At 43.2% G+C, this 22,815-nt stretch overlaps 1 protein-coding gene across 1 annotated transcript; it reads left to right on the top strand.

Moving 5' to 3' along the window:
• Nucleotides 1-13: 13 nt before the first annotated feature.
• On the top strand, nt 14-22,815 carry LOC140336889 (uncharacterized). The gene is made up of 21 exons (XM_072420313.1): nt 14-41; nt 370-461; nt 587-2,711; nt 4,132-4,221; nt 5,669-5,735; nt 8,617-8,690; nt 12,343-12,417; nt 12,497-12,557; nt 12,767-12,973; nt 13,214-13,371; nt 14,296-14,393; nt 14,734-14,782; nt 14,862-14,919; nt 15,713-15,792; nt 16,453-16,542; nt 16,840-16,908; nt 17,305-17,616; nt 17,705-17,779; nt 18,976-19,059; nt 19,683-19,759; nt 22,604-22,815. Exons 2-21 carry the CDS (start codon nt 403-405, stop codon nt 22,719-22,721), a joined length of 4,026 nt encoding a protein of 1,341 aa, XP_072276414.1. The 5' UTR covers nt 14-41; nt 370-402; the 3' UTR covers nt 22,722-22,815.

Below are 22,815 nucleotides of genomic sequence, written 5' to 3'. Positions count from 1 at the left end.
AAGGTGACGTACTTCCGGTGCGGGCGGAAGTGGGAGCGGAGGTTAGTGTTGAGAGACTCGAGGAGGTTTTACGCAAGGGACCAGGACAAACCGTATGTAAGACCATTGTTAGTGTATAAAGCTCCCAAATATACCACAGTGCTTTACATAGAACATTGTGCCATTCCCATTAGTATCTGTACAAGGGAGCTTACACTCCAATGCCCGCCCACAGTCATACACTATTATTATACATTTATATAGCTCTGACATATACCACAGTGCTGTACAGAGAATACTGAGCCAGGCCCATTGGTCTCTGTATAGAGGAGCTGACATTGTAATAACATACCCTCATATATGTATATTCTGTGTTTGTACTTTGTTTAGGATCGCAGTACAGAGCAGTTGTTGATCATTCGGATGTCATATAACGCAGAGAACATGTGGGATGGTCCTCAGCCACCGTTTAGTGGATTTAGGTGAGTTCTGATTCCTGAATAAGTCGATGAGTTCTGGGGTTGTATAAAGCTCTGTGGGTCAGGTCCAGTATGGGGAATTAAAAGGTTCTGCCTTGTTATGAAATCTTTTGTTTTCTTTCTTGCAGGGGTCGTGCAGGAGAGCCTTACCCTCCCAGGTGGCCACATGGTTTGGAACCAAGAATGCGGGGACGAAGTCCTTTACCATTTCGTGGTGGGGCGATGCCCCCTGGCCCCCCCTACGTAGGGCAGGGAGGAAATCCCTTCAGCTACAGAGATCCCGGGAGAGGCCAGGAAGGAGCCTGGGAAGAGAACAGACCAGTACCACAAGAGCCAATGAACATCCCTAGAAGAGGGGTTCCACCAGCACATTTCAGGGACATGCACTATGCAGGGCAGGGGTTAGCCCCGGATATGGACTACAGGGAAAAGGAAGGTATGGAGCAGAGACATTGGACAACACCTGATGTGGACTATAGGGCAGAGGAGGGCCCGGCCATAGGTTACAGGGTGAGGCTTCCTCCATCTGCCTCTGAATACAGAAGACGAATGATTGCAGAAAGAGATATCCAAGAGAGGGAAGCAATTGAAATGGAGCACAGGAAAAGATTAGCAGCTTCTCTTGATTATAGACAGAGGGAAGCTGCTGAAATTGAAAACAATTTAAGGCTGGAAGGGATGCTAAAACGCAGAGAAAGAGAAGAAATGCTATTCAGAGAGAGAGAGTACACAGAACGATTACTGAGGGAGAGGGAGGCTCTGGAAAGAATGCGAGATAGGGAGGTTGCAGCTTTGAGCCTCAAAAATAGAGAGACAGCTTCATTGTCATTCAGAGGGAGGGAAGTTGTAGAATTCACAGAACGGAGGCTACCTGCACATGTTGGGGAGTCTGCAGACCTTGATTTAAGGATGACTGAACCTGACAAGAGCATGGACTTCTTAGGAAGAGATATGGGAAGTGTAGCTGTCTCCTATAGGAAGGAAGACAAAATGGTTTTGGAGTACATGGAAGTAGAGCACCAAGAAATTGAAGCGTTAAACACTGGTAAAGACACTGCAGGATTTACCCCAATGGACAAGGAGTCTGCAGAAATGCCATACAGACAAGGTGGGACTTCCTGTGTGAAGAACTATGATAAGGGGGAGTCCCAGACCCAAAGACCAGAATTCCAGAAACATACAGACACAGACTACCGGGAGAAGGAGTGCGCAGACTCTGATTATCGAGAAAAAGAGAGTTCAGACTCTGACTATCGGGGTCGGGAAAATGCTGACTTAAACTACAGAGACACCAAAACCGCCGATTCTGATTACCGGGAGAAGGAACCTGCAGATTCGGATTACCGCGAACGAGAAAGCACAGATACGGATTACCGGCAGAATGCAGAAGATTACAGTAAAGAGAGCACAGACAAAATAGATACTGAAAGAGACTTTTTAGCTTCCAATTTGGAAGAGGACAAAAAAGGGCTTCCAGGGGAAGTGAAATCAACAACTGATTATCCTTTGATTCCAACAGAGATGGAGAAGACTGGCCCCCAAGAAATTATTCCATTTTTGGCTTTCAGCGAGGAAGAATTATCCTCATTGACCAAAATGATTGTTGACACAAAGACCAAACCTCCAGCAGAGGTCCCAGCACGGAGCAGGTCTGATCCAAGCTGTCCTGGGAAGCTGGACATAGACTTCCGTGACAGATCAAATCAAGAGGATGGTAATAGTGGAACTAAAGAGAGGGCAGAGAAACCCCTAGGATATACGGCACACGGCAGCACCCCTGATGAGCTCTGCATCGGTGATCAGGACCTGCGGAGTAAAGACTGCTTTGCTAAGGAGCCCAACAAGGTGGAAGGCGATCAAGACTTAAGGACCAGCGGGCACGGTCAGAAGGATGAAGATCTCCGAGGAGGGGAAACAAAGTCCAATGAGGAATTTTTTACCCAGAATTATTTGCTTCTGGACTTTCTGCGACTTGCAGCCAAAGAGCTGAGAGACAAAACCACAGAGGGTGATGAAGAACATGTGGCTCTTACCCCTCCAATACCTGAACCCAGCACTGCCAAACCCTTTCTCCCAGATATAATCACCAGGCCTGCCAGACCATTGGGCACAGGAAGCACCATCGTCCCGTCCATTGACTTTCTATGCAGAGAGGACACAGATTATAGAAGCATGGACTTCAATGATGTGGACCTGAGAGTTGGCCACAGACCAGAGAAAAGATCTCGTGAAGAATCTCAGCCTGGCAGCAAGGTAATTTATTTGTATTCTATCTGTTACATTTCTGTGCCTTGTGGTATTGCCTGAAGCCACTTGTGTGTATTCCAATGATGGGCTGCATGGGATTCCTCAAGACCAGTTTCCTGATCATCCCAATGAACCCCATGCTTGTGTCATCTGTAATAAATTAGCTGATTGTGGTCTCTATCCAAAGCCAGGGTGATGATGCAGGAACTTTGGAAGCCAGGGACAGCGTGTTGTCTGACACAATGTGCCCGATCGAGCAGCATCCCCAGGGATTATCTTCAGAAGATTGAAATCATAGTTACATAAGTTTAAGTTCAACCACTAGGAAAATAAACATATCCCAGATATAAAACCCTATGCACATACAAGCTTTTTCTTAAACCATACTATAGAACTTGCTGAAACTACTTCTTGAGGGAGCGGATTCCACATTTTCACAGACCTTACAGTGAAGAATCCCTTCCTTATCGGGAGCTTAAACATTTTTCCTCCAGACGCAGAGTGCCCTGGTGTCCTTTTTAATGATCTCACAGTGAATACAGGGTGATCATATCCCCACTTTTTCGCTTCTCAAGGGAGAATAGATTCAGTTCAGCTAATCTCTCCTCATAGCTGAGCTCCTCTATTCATATTAATCTATGTGTGAAATCCTTTTTATCATATAAATAGAAATGTTATCAGTCTCTGACATCTCCCGCATCACTATACAGAGTCATGTGACTGGCTTCCACAGGAGCTCACAATCTAATCTGAGATTTAACAATTTTAAGGTTACATCTCGTTTAATACCGTGGATCTTCGGCTGTATCTGGCTTCTTCGTTCTCTGCTCTCATCTTATACATTGTCAGTTCCAATGTGAAAATCAGACGATTTGCTTCTGAATGTTTCATTAACATTTCCACCTCTGATAGTCGCCCTAATTTAAATATTGATAATCTGCAGAAGGCCGTTAGCTGCCTGTGTTGTCCTAATAATGTGAGCAATCCAACCTACATCAATGACAAAGCACAGGACCCAGAATATAGGTGCATCGCTGCGTGATTTCTAGTGAAATTAGCAGAACAAGTTAAGGAAATCGCAGTACTGATGGTTTGGTTAACACCAAGCACACGTAGTAAAGTAGGGAACGTTTTTTTGTTTCCGATGGCAATCTTCATTTTTTGTAATATTAAGTGGAATTCAGAATAGGGATAATGGTAACCCCTCATAATGGGCACAGAAGGTGTACAGAACCAACTCCGAGATCTCAACACTGAATTTTCTGGCAGCTACAAGATGCCAATAGATCTCCTATTTTTATATTTTCTAATCTCATCCCAATTTTTTGGTTAATTTGTAAATTGTGACTTTGAGACAAATTGTGAATTTGTTAATCAGAATGTTTGTGTCTTTATGGGTCTTATGTTATTATATTTCCTCCATCAGGATAAGGACTATCGTAGGACGCCTGTGCCCGAAGGGGCTACCAAGATTATCTGGCTGGATGGTCTTCCCACTGGAGCCTCTCGGGAAGATGTAAGTGGCTGGGCTTCTGTTGGATGGGAAGGTTGGCATAGAGAAGGCACAGAGAGGTTTAATCCTGCAGGGATGTGAGACTGGTCCATATAGTGTATGTAAGCTGTATTACATGCATGCCCCCCATTCAGGTTTTGGAACAAGGGAGAGATTGGTCCTCTGGAGTATTTATTGGGATCTGTGTCCTGCTTACCAGTGTACAAAGCTTTATCACCAGCACAGAATTATCTTAAAACCTTTAAATGCAGAGCCCTGTTCTAGTGGTGATTTCACTCTGACTTTTTATACATCCTCAAGACAGGAAGTGAAGTGAAGGGAAAGCATTACTGTGAATGGACAGCAAAGCATAAATTGACAGGGGTTGTAACCCTCCCATATTTTAAATATTTTTTAATATTTTATTCCCAAAAATTACCTTTATTTCATTCTTCCCCACTTCCTTTTGAAAGGTAACAACATTCTTAAAGTAATAGTGGCATTGTCAATTGATCTCCTGGCTGATGTCATGACACGCGTCTGTACCCAGCGCTGGCAACATTTTTGATTTGCTGCAGAAGTACAGAGCATCATGTAGTCCTGTGGCATCTGAAACGCTATAAACCGTTATGGTCCAGGCACATATGCTGGAAGCTGCATTTTAGAGATAATGGACAGAACGTTGGAGGTGTTAAATCAGAAAATGACGCTCTAATAACTGAGCAGTGGCCTATAATGATTCTTGGTACAAGCGTTTACATCCATATAAATACTAACATGCTCTTGCCGTAAACATTTCTGCAATGTTAAATCAGACCTCCCGATCACTTGTCTAATGCCGTAGAGTCAGCCTGCACCTCTCCGTATTGAAGACACAAAAGCCAGGATATTGTTGTACTCATTATCTTGGTTTGATTCCCTGTCATCTCAAATTGAAACTCTGTGCAGACTGCTGTATTACTTCTGATATTTTACATTGGATCCTGCTGGTGAGAAGGAAGCTTGGTGGTGGCTGTTTATACATGCTGTGTCCACATGTCACAATGGTGTCTTTCTTCCTGGTCATGGGGGTGAAGTATTGGTCTGCAAAGATTCAGTGATTGGCAGGGGGTAAGGAGTTCAAGCTGCAGGCTGTTTGTAATTTATAGTTTGCATTTACTGACCTCTTTTTTTAGAAATGATTGTGGAGTTATATCCAGTGGCCACTATATCAGATACAGTAATGCATAAACATTGTATACATTTTATGTGTATATATAAACATTGACAAGGATAGATTTTTTGAATCCATCGAATCAATTTCTAATGTCTATATAGGCATATCGCAGTAGAAATATTTACTGGGCTTCATGGTCACAGACCAGTCAGGGTTCTTATTCTTACCCCTGTCCTCTGACCTTATTCTGACCTTGGTATACTCAAAAAATTCACCGTTGTATGTCTATCTTCTTATTCTGTTTTTCCCCCACAGATCCTGTGCGCGCTCGGAAGTGTGCACAAGCTGCCAGAAGGAGTGAATCTAATCGGATACATTCCAGGTGAGTACTGTTTTCTGCTGACTGGTATATGAAGCATAACGCTGTGGGATCCATAAACGGGACAATGTTAGGTTAAAATTCACAATTTCCTAGTGAAGTATAGTGAACCAGAGGAGGTTTGAAAGCATCCGGAAGTCTCTTCTTCAGGCACAGATTTCAATAAAAGTAAAAATATTTTAGAAGATTGGAGCTGTGTAGATAGTGGACTTGGATTAGCCATGAAATGATATCATTCTAACCCTTTATAATTGACTCCTTTATAGAAAGTGCTGTAAGGGACAAAATCATTTCACGGTGTCAGCAAGTTCCAAAGCTTTGCCTGTCAGTAAAGCCTGAGACAAAGGTTTAGTGGCCTGTGACCTGTTGCAGGTAAATGCTTTCAGTATCTGCCTGCCACAGTTTGCCCCTTTTTCCTTAGTTACAGTCACTTTATTTCCATATTATCTGGACTCTGCTGATGGCTACCACAATGCAACACTGATATAGCTGAGTCTAAAATTGAAAAGAGATCCACAGGAGGAGTACAGAAATCCCCACCCGGCTGCCATGTTTCATGTGACCCGTTACTCTTTCCCTATCAATGATGAGTGAACTCAGAATGTAAAAATATTGTAAAAGGTTACAATTCCTTACCACTTATTGTCACCTTTGCTTCAGCTATACACCCAACTCTATTAACCCCCCGCCTTTCCCCAATTCACATCATGGTGACATAGGAAATGATTATTGCCGATCCTTTGCTTGGTAATAAAGCCCCTGTATGAGCAGAGGTGACCGAGGATGTTGTGTATATCACATATCTGAAGAAAGGATATTGGGTTGTGTAGTATTATTCCTTGTAGCTTGAGTCCTCCTCCCCTCCCATGGACTGGATTCTGCTCTCTGATCCTGCAGAGCTGTCTGCTAATTCGGGGGTGCATACATCTAGGAACACATTGAAATTTCTGCCGTTCCCTGCTGGCAAATTTGTCACAGATTCCTTACACAACAGATGGAGATAATTGGAGACCTTTCTTCCTTCAGTCAGACTCTTTTATATTTCTGTAGTTCCGAGGTGTGTGTAGATGGTGGCTTGAAGGTGTATTTTTCACTTACTGATGTTGTATGGATCCTATACCTTCAATTTTTTTATCTGTCCATGTGCAGAAAACATTTTACAGAATGAAGTGGATAAAAACTTTGTGCAAATTCTGACTGTAACAGGGTTGTAAAACACCCTTACATTACTCTAAGGACCCTCCTGGAGTTAAAACCTCGTATTTCCTATTAACAAAGGAATGTTATTTCATAGTCATTTTTTTTGGTCTGTTGATATGTAAGGTGGGGAGTGTAGACAATCGGACAATACGTTTGGAAGGTCTGTATGTAGGTAGACAGACCCCATTCGGACCTTGTGTAGCGTAAAGGCAAACTAATAAATGGTTCGCCCGTACACCAGCATTATTGATTTTGTAGACAGCTCACTACAATGTGTGATAGTATATTTCAGCTTGCTGCACTTTAGGTGCGTCCTCCATCATTAATTCGCAATGTGTAAGTATTGACCGCTTTGGCGGTATTCTCGAGTGTGGCTCGAGGTGAATTTTACATGCCAAAAGCGGTAACTCCTATCCTCACTCGGGGTAGGTAAAAAAAATCCTACCTGGTCCCCTTGATCCAGCGGCCTCCTTAGCAGTCCCCGGCTGGCTTCTGCATCACATCCCCGGGGTGATTGATTTGATGCATGAAGCGTCAGTATGCTGGGGAGGCGTAGCTTGGAGGGAAATTTAAAAGCAGATTACATTGTAATCTGCTTTTAAAACATTGATCACAGTGATAAAGTTAAAAAAAAAAAATCAAAATAATAAATCCAAAAGTTTATTCTTTTGGACAAATTAAATTTTTTTTTTAATTCTGTAATAGTTTATTTTATTTAAAATTTTATATATAAAATGTTTTATGAATATGATATATAAATTATTTATTATATTATAATTTGTGTTTCAAACTTTATCATAAACGGGAGTTATTCCTAAGAATTACAGGCCTAAAATATTAAACAACAAATTTCCATGCAAAACAATGTACCGCTTTTGACATAAAAATACTGACAAAAAAAGAGTGACAGAGGGGTTAACCAGTGATGCATCAACCTCTGCGACTGTATGCACAAGCACTAAATATCACCTATCCATCCAATTAGTAAGACCTTTATCGGCATTGTACATGTTTAGAATATTGCACACGCCACCATTTCTCCACCCCTTTTGTTATGGGTGAGAATATCCCTAGTTCTACTAGAACTGAATTCTACATTTTTCTTCACCAGTAAGGTATTATCCAGTAATGTTAGCTCATTTTCCATTTCCAAAGTAATTTTTTTCAGGATGACCAATTGATTGGCAAAGCCTTTTATATTGTAAATATTACTCCAGAGTTTTGTCTTTTTTGAAACCATTGCTGGCAGCTGCTCTGATCATTATACTTTGCTGCTTGGAGGATATGCTTTATGTTACTTCCACGGTCTGCTTACCTTGGAATTGCTGGTGGATAACGTTAACCATGGCCGCCTCCCTCACACCTGTCAGAAACCATTTTTATTTCCTGTTTTTCCCCTATTGATATTGATATACTGTTGTTGAGTTCTGCTGCTGTTTTCTAGCATTTTACTCTTTGAATCCTCTAAGAAGTAATATACAGTTTTCTTGATGTTCATTTCTTTTATATATCAATACGGATCTTTGTTCAGTCATGTTACTGTATCGTAATTCGGTTGCATGTATATAAGCTGCGGATTCACTGATTTTCTATGTTTCTTGGGAGGGCTATGTATTTATTACTGGTCCTGTTTTCTTCATGTCATACTAACTGGCGTCCCGTCTGTATTACATGCTGTCCCCAGGTTACAGCTTCGGCTCTGTCTGCGTGGAGTTTTCCCTCGTGGAAGAGGCCGTCGGATTCATGGAAGCCAACAAGGTTGCTTAATCCACCGATTCAGCGCTGCTGTGGAAGGATGGACAGGAGTGGGCGAGGGGGTTGGGGAAAGGATTTCAGGTGGCACTTGCAGAGGGTTCTCAAGTGTGCTGGAACCTCTAGGACTGACACACTTGTGTATCCTTTGTGTGCCACGCACTGAACTTGTGTGTGATGGTAGCATGCTGCTTTACACTACCTCTATCTGTGGCTGCAGGGTTCTCCTGTACAGGCCACCAAGGAACAGCTTTGGGCTTTAACTTATAAATAGGATAGAGAGGGAACCTAAAAATCATTATAAAGTAGCATGAACATCCAACTCCAACCTCACTAAATATAATTTTACTCCTAATCATCTAATCCTTTATCCTTCACATCATTGGGATAAAAAATTCAGCTGACTGCAGTGCTCACTGGCGCTGTCCCTACTAGACATTCAACATCCAGCAGCGCCACCCCTTTTCTAGGTTGAATGACATCCAGCGTCATTCAACTTATTTTCTTAAAGCTCAGGCTGTTAGACAAACCCTTGGGGGTAAATCATTGCACTGCCTGGGCTCACAGTGGACCCCACCCCTCATTGTTCAGCTAGAAGAAACCTGGATTTAAGGTATGTATTGTATTTTTTTTTTTTTTAAGATGGGGAGGTGGAAAAGAAAAAGTATATCTGATGATAGAACAGCCCAGCCATCAATTACTACTAACCGCCAGTCTGCTTCAGGAACTTGTGGTGCAGTAGGGACCAGACTCAGTCATATTAGAAGTATAGCTCATTGTTCTTGGTAGAGCCTCAAGCACGACGTTGGAACCATTTCCTTCATGCAGCGATGTTCCAATCCCAACAATTTGTCTGCTTGTCTGTGGTTAAACTTTATTTTCAGTTTTTTAATTTTTTTGTGTGATATCTTCTCATTAACAAACGACTTCAAGTGCGAGAAAAGAAGGAAAACTGTAATTCTGTGTGAGGGGAACATCAGCAAATTCTGTCTTCAGCAACTACAGTACTCTATAGCAGAATATTCTCCACTTGATGGGGCTCTGCATGTCTCATCATAGATTATAGAATTACTGCTACAGCGATGTCAAGGCCAGATGCCATTCTCCATTGTACTGCCTCATCTGCAGTTGTAGAAACTGAGGCAACAATTGCTGGTACATTTAGCAGTAGAATTAGACACAATGTCGGTCTCTCCCAATAAAATGGAAGTAAACCAAAAAAAAAAAAAAATCGCTTACCTTTACCTGCGCAGATCCTCAATCCATCTGCAGGTTTCCTGGATTGGGTCCTATATTGTCCTGGTATCCTCCTTCGTCCCGGCTTAATACCTCACTCAATCTTGCACTGGGCAGGTGCGAGATCAGGTGACAAATGGAGAAATGAGAGTGCTTATCTCGCTGCATTGAGTTCTGACCCCCCCCCCTCCATTGAAGAAAAGGCTCTTTCTGCGCATGCCTAAGATGAAACCCCCTCCCAAAAAAAGATAGTTTTTACTAAATATAAAAGGGTTGTCTACCCTTTTCTGTAAGATAAAAAATGTTGTTTAGGTCTGCTTTAATGAGAGGCCAACACTGATTTTCTTATATGTCCACAGCTGTCTAATGCAGGAAATATTCCCAGAATGGAAACACATTGGACTGACCTCATCAGTTCTCTGCTTCTTTCATTGTGCATTTAGCAGACTGTGGGCTGATGTCGATTTGTGGTGGAGGAAAGTATGCTGCATGCTGGAAAAATGAAATCACAAGACTGGCTAAACCCGAGTTAATACTTAAAGTACAACTAAACCCCGTGTTGCCCTACTCCCTTGCAGGGTGCCACCATTTTTTTCTTTCTTTTCTTTTTGAGGATCTTCAGACTCAGACAACAAATTCAATTTACTTTGTGTATTTCAGAGGGTTCATGTATGTAGCTGACTGGCCAGGTTCTGCCCTAACTTTTGCCACAACAGTGTTATTACCAACTGTAACATTGAGAGGATCTGCACCAAAACAAGCATATGAATATTTCTGATTGGCTGTCATTCAGTATTTACAAGCAATGGGGTGATCATAAAGGATGGCACTTTGGAATAAAAGTCATTGAACTTTGATAGGGCCAACGTTTACCTGAATATACGGAGCTCCTTAGTAATTGTGTGGGGACTCTTAGGTGCTGTGTGGTGATTGTTGACCTTTTTTTAGTTGTAAGCTGTTGATGTGATCCATAGTAGTGGTTTCTGATTTTGCAGTCTTTGTCTTGCTTGGTATTTATATCCTGTCAGCTCTGATGTCTTTGAATTGCCATTTTATGATCCTGACGTGGACATGGCTGTGGCCGGAATTTGCATTTTATGGCTGGTAGCTTTAGTTTCTGTGACATTGAGAGTCTATTGTATGTGCATCATCACTGCAGTTTGCAATCTTTCCATTGCTGGGTGAATAGTAATTTTCACTGGTAGATGTAACTCCTTCTTATACTTGGGGTAATGGGTTGGACCACTGGATGACGTCTGAGGAGCTCCCTGGGCGCAATGTCAGGATAGAAAGGCTTGGAACTGCTCTAAGCCACGACCTAATGTCTGCCCACTGTCTGGTGCCAATTCTGGTCATCTTGCCCTCTTGTTCAGCAGTCAGATATAAACATGGATGCACTTCTATGAATTCTCCCACTTCTCTACATTTCAACTAATTGACTTAATCACATAAAATAGATGAAACGTGTTTACTTAATGAATGAAACTTTATCTACACAGCGCTGGATGAATGGCCACCTCCTCCGAAAATGTGACACACAGCACTGGTTGCTGCTAATAATTATTGTTTTGTAATGATTTGGATGTTTTCAGCACCCAATCACACAATTGGAATAGGCAGAAAAGACAGCAAATCATAGAGCTTGAGTATTTCCTCCATTATTGGGTCATAAACACCATGTGGTCATAATGGAATGGGATGTATGTCTCAGAAAGGGGACTATTCAGATCTGGGTCAGTTCTGGGCCCTTTTATGCTGCAAACCCAGCAAGGCTCCTGCCCGTCACCTCTGATATATCTTCATATGTAATGTCAGAAAACTTAAAATAAATCTTGCTCTGGAATAGTTGAATATTTTTTGGTAGTTTACAAAAATCTGGACACAAATTATATAAAGCCTCCGTTTGAAATTTGTAAAGTTATAACCAATATTTTCTTAGGAAGGGTTGGACCTTCTGTCAAGTTGATATTGCTGTCTGTGTCCCTGCTGGGGAGATTCCTACCTTATCCATTTGTTCTGATTATCCTTGTCACTGGGGAGAATGTATTGGGAAATCTTCCACTGGGGACACTTGTTCCAGCTGTGGCTTTTCCCCTTACTTTGGATAGATTTCCTTTTACATTTAATGTGTGAACTGGATATGAAGAAATATCATTCCAAAGGTACACAGACCGAAAACTAACCTCACCTGGGGGGTTATCCATTTCTTCACAATAAAAATGCAGCAGCTCTAGAGGATGTCTTCAGTTTTTGCACAAGGAATATGTATGTCCATTTTCTCCTTTAAACACCAGAGTTTTTCAGTCAGTGTCAGCCTGTTCTGGTATTCTATAGATCGGGTTGGGATTGTATGGCTGAACCCCACAATTGTCGCTCAAGTTTCAGGATAGTATCTGCAATATCTCTCTGTGTTGTATTTCAGGGCGTTCTACATTTTAGAGGGAAAAGGGTCACCCTGAAATATATTCCGAATTCTGACCGATGGACATGTCTTCAGGTGAGTGGTCACTCTTCTTAGTAATGGAAGGGGCTGAAATGTCTCCAGTGTTCTGATCCGTATTTTGTGTCTCCCGCAGTGTAAAGCCGTCAACGCGTTATCCAAAGAGAGGTGCTGGCAGTGCAGTGCACTGAGGGCTGGTGAGTGTCTGCTGCTTTCCATTTATAGGGAGGGGTTAGAAAGGACTATTTCTCCTGGAGTTTTTCCCAAATTTTGAATAATAATTTATTTAACTCTATTAATCTGATAACTTTTTGAAGAATGTCTGGTGGTTTAATTAAAGGTTTTGCATAAAATTTACGTTGCATTAAATCCTAGTATTTTCTTTCTCGTGTGCCTCCTCATGCAGGTACTGACCATCTGTCGCTTCGAGATGCCCATAAAGAACCCAAAACCCCACCCAGCACTTCCACACAGCGCAGCAAGAAACGCAAATCCAAACATAGCCCCTCTGGCCGCAGCCCAGACCGCTGGAAAGAGATCACACCACCAAGAGAAAAAAGCCCCCAGCCAAAGACAAGCAAAGGAGCAAAGGAGGCCGACTCAGAGAGTGCAAGTGAGTGTAATAATCCTGCTGTGCGGGTCTTTATCACAATCCTTTTACATTTAATGCTTCACCGTTGTACATTGTAGCTAATCAGAGCTCTTCAATTTGCATGGACATTTAGATCCTTCTACTTCATCCCATTGTAATGCTCTGAGCAGTCATTAGTTTAGGTGCCTTTGGTGCCGGTATGACCACTTTATGAATTGCTTATTATTTTTAGTGTTTAAGCTTTGTGTAATCTTTTTGCAGCCGTCATTATTAGGGGGATCGGTGTAAACACTTCTCCAGACAGTGTGGTGAAAGTACTTCAGCCTTTCGCACAATTATCCCCGAGTAATGTCCGCATCATGAGGAATCGTAAGAGCAACCGTCCTAGATATGGCATGATAGATCTTAAAAATCACAAGGTGAGATGTGTTTTAAATGGTAATGAGGAGCAGATGGTTCATTGTTCCTAAGCCTGCTATGGCAAAGACCAGTACTCCAAGGTGAAGGTGATTTCTGAGGGTAAAATATATCATGAATATCTCAGTGCTTTCTGTTGTCTAAACTATTTAGAGATTTTCTGACCCTGTCCATGCAGGGCAAAATGGTGGTTATAATGTCTTTCCTGACCCTGGTATACTCGGCTTCTAGCTCTTTGCTCCGCTGCAGCCAGCAAAGTTTTGGGACACTAATGTGTTAGAGGCGATGTTTCCTATGTTTCCTAGATCGTCTGATAGTTTCCGGGCCTACCAACTGGCTGCTAGACCTTAGCACTGTCACATGCTCCTGCATATGCAGAAGAACACTGTAATGGTGCTGGCTGTGTTTGAGGCTGGAAAAGAAATGGAAGCATCCATAAAGGGGTAAAGGTGGGGGGAGGCTTTGTCAACAAATCATTCAGGGGAAGCTGACAATTTATCAACTGTGAAAGATGGCTGCCAAGAGCTGCACTACTTCCCCTGATCTTAGACTGGGTGCTGGGAAGTAAGGAAAGCCAATGCCGCTGCAGGATGGATGGATGGATGCCCTCTGGAAGATGGGGGAAGGGTGCATTATAAGGGTCAGATATAAATGTCATGTGAGGTAGAATTTATATAAGCAACTGTATAACTTTGCTTTGTTGATTCCTTTTAAACACATCTTTGTGTTGTAGGGCTAGGACGTAGCTGATTCTTACACTTAAACATTTAGGAATGTCTTTAAATTAAAATGGGTTACCCAACCAACCAGGAACCACATTAATGGAAATAAATTGCAACAGAATGAGTGCTTGTGAAAGGAATCATCTATATTGTTTAATGTTTTACCCATGACCTCCCTATCACCATGTCCTTCTTTAACATTAGGAGGCAATACGACTGACGGTGCTGGTGCGTGATTTGAAAGAACCTCTCACCATTGATGGGAAAGCAATCTCTGTGGACCTGGCAGTTGATCAGAGAAAGTAGGTTTTGTCTGTGGTCCTTTGTTTCTGATTTTTGTTGGGTTTTAAATAAATTTGTTATTCTCTGTAGTAATATACAGTTAGGTCCATAAATATTTGGACAGAGACAACTTTTTTTGAATTTTGGTTCTGTACATTACCACAATTAATTTTAAATGAAACAACTCAGATGCAATTGAACTGCAGACTTTCAGCTTTAATTCAGTGGGTTGAACAAAAAGATTGCATAAAAATGTGTGGAACTTTATTTCACCTTGATGCAGATGTGCAAGGCCCAAAACACCCACAAAAGGGCCATACCATCAAAATAAAACATAACAAGATTCTTCTGTTCCCACAGGAATGAACAGGGTAAATCACCCAAAGGTAACAAGTCCGGTCCCAGCAAGGTGAGTGGAATTTTTGTAAACTTGGGCAGTAATTTTATGTTCATAGGCTGTGGTGTAACTTTTAAACTCCTCTTTACAGAACCGGAAACAGAGAGCCCAGAAGAAACCATTTACCTACCCCGGGTTCAAAGCCAACGGTAAAGTTTCCAATCTGTCTATGGAGAGAAATTGTGTGCAGCATTCAGTGTGCTGGGTCACTGGCAAATGTGTGGATACTACTGTGCATTGCCATTGTTAGCTGTTTGGGTTTAATAGGATGTATATTAGGATAGTGTGTTTACTAAAAAGTATAAATCATTTATAGAGGCTGGAGACAGGGTGGAATTAGAGGACTGAAGGACAGGTAAGGACGGATGGAAGAGTAGGAGAGGTATGGATGTGTGGAAGGGACAATAGAATGAGGGTGATGGGCAATGTAATACAAGTGAGGGAAAAGAGTGGATCTGGACAGAATGGGGATGTAAGGGGGGGGGGGTTTGAGATAAACAGGAAGACAGAAACACAGAGCCTTTCTCTATATCAGCGGTCGCCAACCGGTGGTCCACAAGAAAATTTTAGGGGTCCTCTGGCCAGTGCACCCCTGAGCCGGGTCAGGAGAAGAACCACGCTGGGGGGACACACCGGCCAGAGCCACAGATCATGTCCCCCGTGGAGTTCCTAAGCTCTGAGAGGTGGGTGGGCTGTCCCTGAAACATCCCGCCCACTCTCCTATTGCAGGCTTCGATCAGCGATGGAGAGTGAGCGGGGTTATGTCATAATGAGGTCACTCTGCATGCGCAGTCAGGAGCCGGTGTGGTCCGCGGATTTGAAAAGGTTGGCGGCCACTGCTCTGTTATCCATAGGATAGAAGTATATATGGAGTATGGCATGTAGCCATATTTCTGTTTTACGCACAATATACGTTATTGACATAAAGCTTCTCTTTTACAGCTGATGAAGGTCCCAGTTATATCTATTACCCAAAAGCTGGATGTTATGTGGACCCGCTAACATACTCCTTTTACAATGAGGTAATATCTCAGCCTATCCTGTACCAGTGTATTTTTTCCTTTATACCCCAGTCATATTCACTAGTTTGGTACAGATGGCTCTGCATAAATTTAAATTTGTTTAAGTTATTAGGATGTTTTCTGATTATAGAAGTCACCCTACATAGGCTTTCAGGAAATGCACGATGTCCTGCCCCAATTACATGCAATTAATAGTCCCTGTTTGCTCCTATTATCTTAAATAGGACTCGCTGGGACTGCAGTTTACCTCACCACAGCTATCTATCTCTGTCGGTGTGAGATGGACCCTACTATGCTCAATGCAGCATGAAGCCCCACCATTGAAGCCCCACGTTTTATTACACTCCCAGAATGCAAATTCAGATGTGACATCCCTGGCTGAGTGCTATGTAAATCATGTAATTGTCCAATGGTGGTGCACTCAGCAAACTGTTAGGAGTGAACCTACAAAAGCTGCTTAAAGATTTTGTGAACCCACAATCTGAATGGATCATTTTTTGGCATAAGCAGTAACAGGCAGACGTTGGGTGATCTCCAGATTCTTGAATACCCATCCCAAATTTTTCTTCCTTTTAATATATTGTTCTAGTGTCATAGTAAGGCGTGTTGTGTGAGAAATGTGTGTACATGGCCTATCAATGACAGTGTTCCATCTCTTAGCAGAAGAGTGATTCTTATTCTTCCTGGGATCCTGAAAGAGACAGAAAGGAAACATCCAGTCACACCAGAAGAGGCTTCAAAGAGGAAAAGGTGAGAAGAGATGTACTGTGTGCAGCATGTATGGGATATACACATGTAGTCCGTGTATATCATGGAAAATTTGTTATTCTATAATCTTCCATGAAGTGCACAGAAGTGCTGATAGGCAGCAACCGGTCACTGCTTGCTTGTCCTATGAGTGAGCCATTCTAGTGATTTCTTCCAGGTTTCAACCTGCCAAGGTGCATGCTGCACTCTGGGAGTATTGTTAGGAATATGGGTTCACGTGAAGATTCTGCTTGCTTTTCAAACTTTTACTGGTAGTAAAATAAAGTTGTTTGATTTTAGGAGACTGAAGAGGAGGCATTTAAGAAGCCATTGCCACCTCCAATGGTGAAGAAAGAAGAGCGTGCTGAGGTAAGTCATTCCTTGTCTGATTGTTGTAGGTGTTTAGTTGATAATTACCATGCGTTTTAAGTGAACCCCCAAACCCCCTCCTCCCATCCAATTATTATAGTTGGTACTCCATACCATCTTCCAATATGTTCTCCTTGACCTACCCCACCTACCATTTGGGTCTAGGAGATGTTCTCTCCCATGCTCTTGATGTTCTCTTTTAAGAGAGTCACTATTCTGTTTGTGGTTGTAGCTTTAAATTAGCCGCATATTTTTCTTTCCTCTATGTGTAATAATACAGAGCCATCTCTATTCTGATTGGTTAGCAGGACACTCATAAAATCCAACTTGTGGCCTTTTGGTTGTTTCCTGAGTTTCTGCATCTGTCACCCCTCACCTTCCTTGTATTCTTTACAGCCCAAAGTGAACCCTTTACTGGGGCTTATTGGGGCATATGCTGAAGACAGTGATGATGAGGAGCAAGATGAAGAAACATTGCCCCCATTACGGAAGAAGCCTGCTCCTCTACTTCCTCCTGCAACTACTCCAAAACCAGTGCCTAAACCTGTCCCTATACCTATGCCTAAACCAGAGCCTAAGCCTGTCCCCAGCATCAGTGATGACAACAAGCTGACAGACTGGAAGAAAATGATCTGCTTGTTGTGTCGCAGGCAATTCCCCAGTAAAGAAGCTCTGATCAGACACCAGACCTTTTCAGATCTGCACAAGGTAATCCTTCCAGATGTATGTACATGTAATGTCTGTGCATTGTCCTTAAATTCTTTATTCACTGACTGCAATCCGTGTTCTTTGACAGCAAAATATTGCAATTCATGAGAAGATCAGGAAGTCTCAGAAAGAGCTTGAGTACCTGCAGCAGAGAGAGCAGGAGGTGAGTGCAGTCTCTGGTCCTTGTGTTTGGTGCTCTTGATAGAGGCTTTAGACCTCATGACAGGTTTATTGGTAAAAGCAAATGCCTGAGAATACTAGTTTTAGAACATCTCTTTAACCAGTATGTGCATGGATTACAAACTATGCAAGTGTAGAAATATTCCTGTTGATCTGCCATAAATTGAGTGAGTCTATTGTTCCAATCCTATGTTTTGTCAGCCCTGCCCATTTTACTTCTGCTGGACTACTAGACACCTCACCCTTTTCTTTTCCTTATATGAGGAAGGAGGATGTTCAGCAGTGGGATGACAACAGTCATTTATCAGTCAATAGCGGGAAGTTAGCATGGGTTTGTGGCAGATCAACATAAATGTTTCTTTTTTCAGCATTTTTAAAGGAGATAACATTTGAGGAAATGTACTGGATATAACTGAATATGTAAATAAATAGTATACTGAATATTTTCGTTTCTCACTTGAACACTTTTATATGTTCTCTTCATAATTGTCCTACCATTGGACTCCCTCCCCATGTTCCCTCTTGGTGTTAGTAGAAAACTCTCTAGCTGTATATCTGTATCCAGTTTTATCATGACCTCCCCATGCACAGCAGTAAATAATCTTTATTTCTGAATATAAAAAAAAATCCACATGCAATTGTTTTGTTTTAGACAACTGCTGCACCCCCTCCAAGACACTTTTGGGTCTGCCATAGCAGCTACCATAAAGCAGTCAGTTTTTTTCCAGTTCCGTATTGGTTAGAGAATAGTTGTCATTTTCTGATGGATGATTGGCTCCCTTGTGTTCACTTTTTTGTTTACAAATCTCCGATCTGCCTTTGCTGTGCCACCTTTCTGTTTACAACATTATGGAGTCCTGGTGTTAACGGAAAATCTGTAATTCAGATGAAAAAATACACTGAATGTAGATGTTGTGATACCTGATCACCCCAGCTGTTGACAGCCTCTGCTATTGGTAAATCCCTCTGATCTGCTTGTTGGGGTGTGTGTGTGTGTGTGTCTGTGTGTGTCTGTGTGTGTCTGTGTGTGTCTGTGTGTGTCTGTGTGTTTCTGTGTGTGTCTGTGTGTTATCTTCAGGCAGGGTAAGAAGCAGGTGAGAAGTAATCTCCATATATTGCTCTGGAGCCAGCAAGGTGTTTACTGAGGTTCCAGAGACTGAATGTGGATGTTATTGACAGGAGAATAAATGCATCCAGCGGAGGTTGCAGCAAGCCAAAAAAGAGCTGGAAATGCTGGAGAGAGAGGAAGAGGGAGCCACACAGGTGCGCTTATACAAAAAGCATGGTGGGCAATTCTGCTTCCCTCTCTGTATTCTGTACATATGTGGGCAATGTGCTGCATGTTTATTCTGTATGCATCTCCTTCAATAGTACTGCGCACGCTGCCAAACATTCACCTGTTCGGCCTAATGAGTGCACTCTACCAATCATTCACTTATAATGAATGGTGTGCACACAGCCCCCATCGCTCACCTGTAATACCTGATGTATTACCATCCACTACTCGCCCATAGTTCATGGTGTCCCCATTGCTCACCCGCACTGCCTGGTGTGCGCACACTACTCATTGCTCACTCGTCCTGCCTGGTGTGCGCACACTACCAATTGCTCACCCACACTGCCTGGTGTGTGTATACACTACCCATTGCTCACCCACACTGCCTGGTGTGTGTATGCATTCATTGCTTATCTTCCTATCCTTATTTCTTGGTGTTTATACACTGCACCTGTCCCTGATCTTTACTGCTTGGTGTGTGTATATTATACTTCATCATTTACCATCCGCCCTGCCCCTGCATGTACTCCCCCCATAGAGAATACATGCGTGTATCTGAAGTGCAGAGTCAGCAGTAAAATGGAGACCTGTCATATTGTTTTGCTCTCAGCAGGAGGCAGGCGAAGGCCTGGACATCGATGTCCACACTCCTGAGAAAAGGAAAGCAAAGGGTGCAGATACGAGAAGGTAAATTCTCCATGTTTTCTCACCCGTAGTTTGGGTTTCTATGACCAGGGCCTGCAGCTGCAGCTGCTGTGGAGTCCAAAATCCCCAAATAAATGACTGATCAGGTATTTTGGACTCTGGGTTCTAGTAACCTGGAGACTAAATCCTATAATTCTTCCAAGACTGGAGGTCAGAGGGTTGTCCATGGATGATACTTGGTATAAATTTACAATTTCTTGCTCCATACCTGGTGTCTCTGGCTTGTATGAAAAGCTGGATTGGCATTGTGGCCAGGCTGTACTCCATGCGGTATCTCCAGGATTCATGTCTTCTGTGAGCCTATAGCAGTAAGTGGGTATGTTGTGTGGCATTGCATTGTTGGTCTTTGTTCAGAATGATTGACACTGGATCGTCTCGATATTAGACCAGCATTGGATGGATCCAGCGGGTTACAATATGGTATTCAGGAACAGCTTGTGTGTTACTGATATGTTGTTGTAACATCATCCTATCCGCAAACCCCCCCCAAGGACAGATGAAGCCTCTGCAGATCAGTGTGTGAAACCAAAACTCCGTCTAAGGTTTACAGTGCTCAAATCAGATTGTTAGCTGGATACACTGACAGATCAGATCACAACATTGCCTTGTCCTATGTCTAAGGAGGACAGCCAGGCTGGCAGATTGACACTAAAGTGATTTTTTTTTTTTTTTATATTCCCCATGTGAAACCGTCACCTCCCACTCCCAAGGAGCTCTGATGTGTTCTTCTGGGTGCTGGGGCCTAGAAGTGACCTTTGGGCATTGGGATCTTTATATGATCTACAAATTCTTTTAGCGGTGGTGAAGTGCCTTCGGTATTGCCCCAGCTATGCAGGATGGGGGCAGACATCGGGAGCTGCCTCATTATTTTTGGTTGCTGAAGTTCTGCTGGTTGTGTTTATGGAAGGCGTAACACTGAGCTCTGACATCACTAATGCCATACGATGTAGCGGAAGCATTTCCCTGCTGCTGCTTTGTTGAGCTTTGTAAATCTTCTGTATGGCCCATCCACAGTGTCCGTCACCTCTGCTTGTCCAACCTTCAACTACCACCAGCTGTTTGGGTTTTGTGAGTAGCTGAGGCCTACATGTACTCTGTACTGTGCGCTTTGCCTGGTTCTACCCCTGTATGGGGGGGGGCATTCAGATAAGTTTCAGAGTTTGTAACTCATATCAGTGTGTTTCCTGAGCTTGCACTTGGTGACCTGGCCCTTCAGCCCCTTATCTGCTCCTGGCATGTCAGCCCTGCATCGTGGCCGCCTCATTGTGGGACAAACAGACAACCTTCTGTTGGAATTGATGCTGTCCAGACATCACTGCTGTGTTGCTGGGCTCTAAGTCTGCAGAAATAGCCTCATCTGATCTTAATACCCCAAGATTTCCAGACTGAGGTTCTCTGTTGTCCATCTCCCTGATCTGATGGTGGCTGTATTGCAAAATCCATGTTGCTTCTCTCTCTGCTCCTACCTACCTGTTCCTTGTGGTCTTTTACCTCTGCGGGGCCAATGTGTGAACAGACAGCTTTCTCCTGGAAGGAACCCCTCTGGGTTGTGTACAGGGATGAGGAGGAGAGACCCCCAGACTTCTCTCCTACTTATGGAATTGTTTGCTTTTCACCTTGGCGTAGACATTTCTCCTCCATCTGTCCAATCCCAGCTCATTATTGACCCCCATTTTCTGTTGGGTATTCAGGCTTTACAATTTACCGCCCCCCAGGTAGCTGCTTTAGTCTTGTAATCCCAGATGGGGGTACACTGGATGCTGCTTTCAATCCTCCCATGTTCTGATGCCCCCATAATCCAAGTTTTTGGTCTCCAGGTACCATCCTTTCCTGTCAAGGTGCACAGAATGTGATCTGTCCCTGTCCCCAAATCACAAGGCTTCTCCAGTGTCATCTGTCCACCTTCTATGAGATCTGCCAGGTGGAGGAGGTGGCAGCCTCGTCTGATGCCAATTGTGGGTTTATCAGGGAGCTCTGTGCTTGGCCAGCTCAGGGCTGTTTGGGGGGGGTTCACTGTTTGCCCTCCCTTCAGTTAGACTTCTGGACAACCAAAAAAAAAATAAACAAAAATTTCTCCTCACCATGAAGTCCTTTTTTTGGAGTTAAATTGAGAAACACAGGACCCCTGCACCAACCCTACCTCATGTCCCTGTGCCGCCCCAGGGCTTCCTGTGTCCCTTAACTTGGAAAGTAACATTTGGGGACCGGGAGGTGAGGGGTTCTCATCTGGTCTGTGATGAAGTATGGAAGCTGTGTGTGGCCAGGCATCTGGCATTTTCAGGAGCTCAGTCGTGATTGGTTTATTTACCCTTCCACTGAGTAAGCTAGCTACTAATTAGCATTTCATTGTGCACAGTCGCGATTTTTCTAAATGTGTTGTTCCCTTACATGCTGTAATATATCGGGCTGGGGGACAACCCAACTTTAAAATCTGGAATGTGTTACACGCATTGTCATAGGTCCTTTCCTGTCATTGGCTAGTTTTGTCTCTTCCTCTCTGACCTTACCCAGTACTGCGACCTCTTTTCTCTGTCCCCCCACCAATCCCGCGTCCCCGCCTCTTCTGTGAACTCTGCCAGTCCCATGTCCCAACCTACTTTATCTCCCCCACCAATCCTGTCTCTATCTCCTCTGTAGTCCACCAATCCTGCGTCTCCTTCTCTGTGACCCCAAGTAGTCCTGTTTTCTCGTGTACCATTTTCAGTCTTCAGCTGGTCACACATCCTGTACTCTCTATCTCCCCCACCAATCCTGTGTCCTCTCATCTATCTCCCCCACTAATCCTGCATCCCTTTTGGTTACACCCGCTGTGTTTTTGTGTTGCAGTGACCCCTCAGGTGAGAAGAAGCGAGTGAAGGCTCCAGTCAATCACAAGCCGGTGGGAGAGTCGTACCGGGAAAACATGAAGCAGTTGATCTTGGCGCGTTATAAACTGTTGGAATAAGCCCCGCCCCCTGCACTGTACATATGTGGAAAGGCATCATCTGTTCTGTACAATCTGTGTTTCCGCTCTTTATTTTTTAATAAATAATATAAAA

Source organism: Pyxicephalus adspersus, chromosome 8, assembly GCF_032062135.1.
Source record: "Pyxicephalus adspersus chromosome 8, UCB_Pads_2.0, whole genome shotgun sequence".
Taxonomy (NCBI): domain Eukaryota; kingdom Metazoa; phylum Chordata; class Amphibia; order Anura; family Pyxicephalidae; genus Pyxicephalus; species Pyxicephalus adspersus.
Note: the sequence above shows the minus strand (reverse complement) of the source record. Positions and strands in the feature narration are given on the sequence as shown.

What these genes read in the sequence shown, in the direction of transcription:
- LOC140336889 (XM_072420313.1), top strand. Translation starts at nt 403, where the DNA reads ATGTCATATAACGCAGAGAACATGTGGGATGGTCCTCAGCCACCGTTT. An exon ending in TCTAATCGGATACATTCCAG is followed by an intron (nt 5,736 to 8,616) that starts GTGAGTACTGTT and finishes TGCTGTCCCCAG; the next exon opens with GTTACAGCTTCGGCTCTGTC. An exon ending in CTGGCAGTTGATCAGAGAAA is followed by an intron (nt 14,394 to 14,733) that starts GTAGGTTTTGTC and finishes CTGTTCCCACAG; the next exon opens with GAATGAACAGGGTAAATCAC.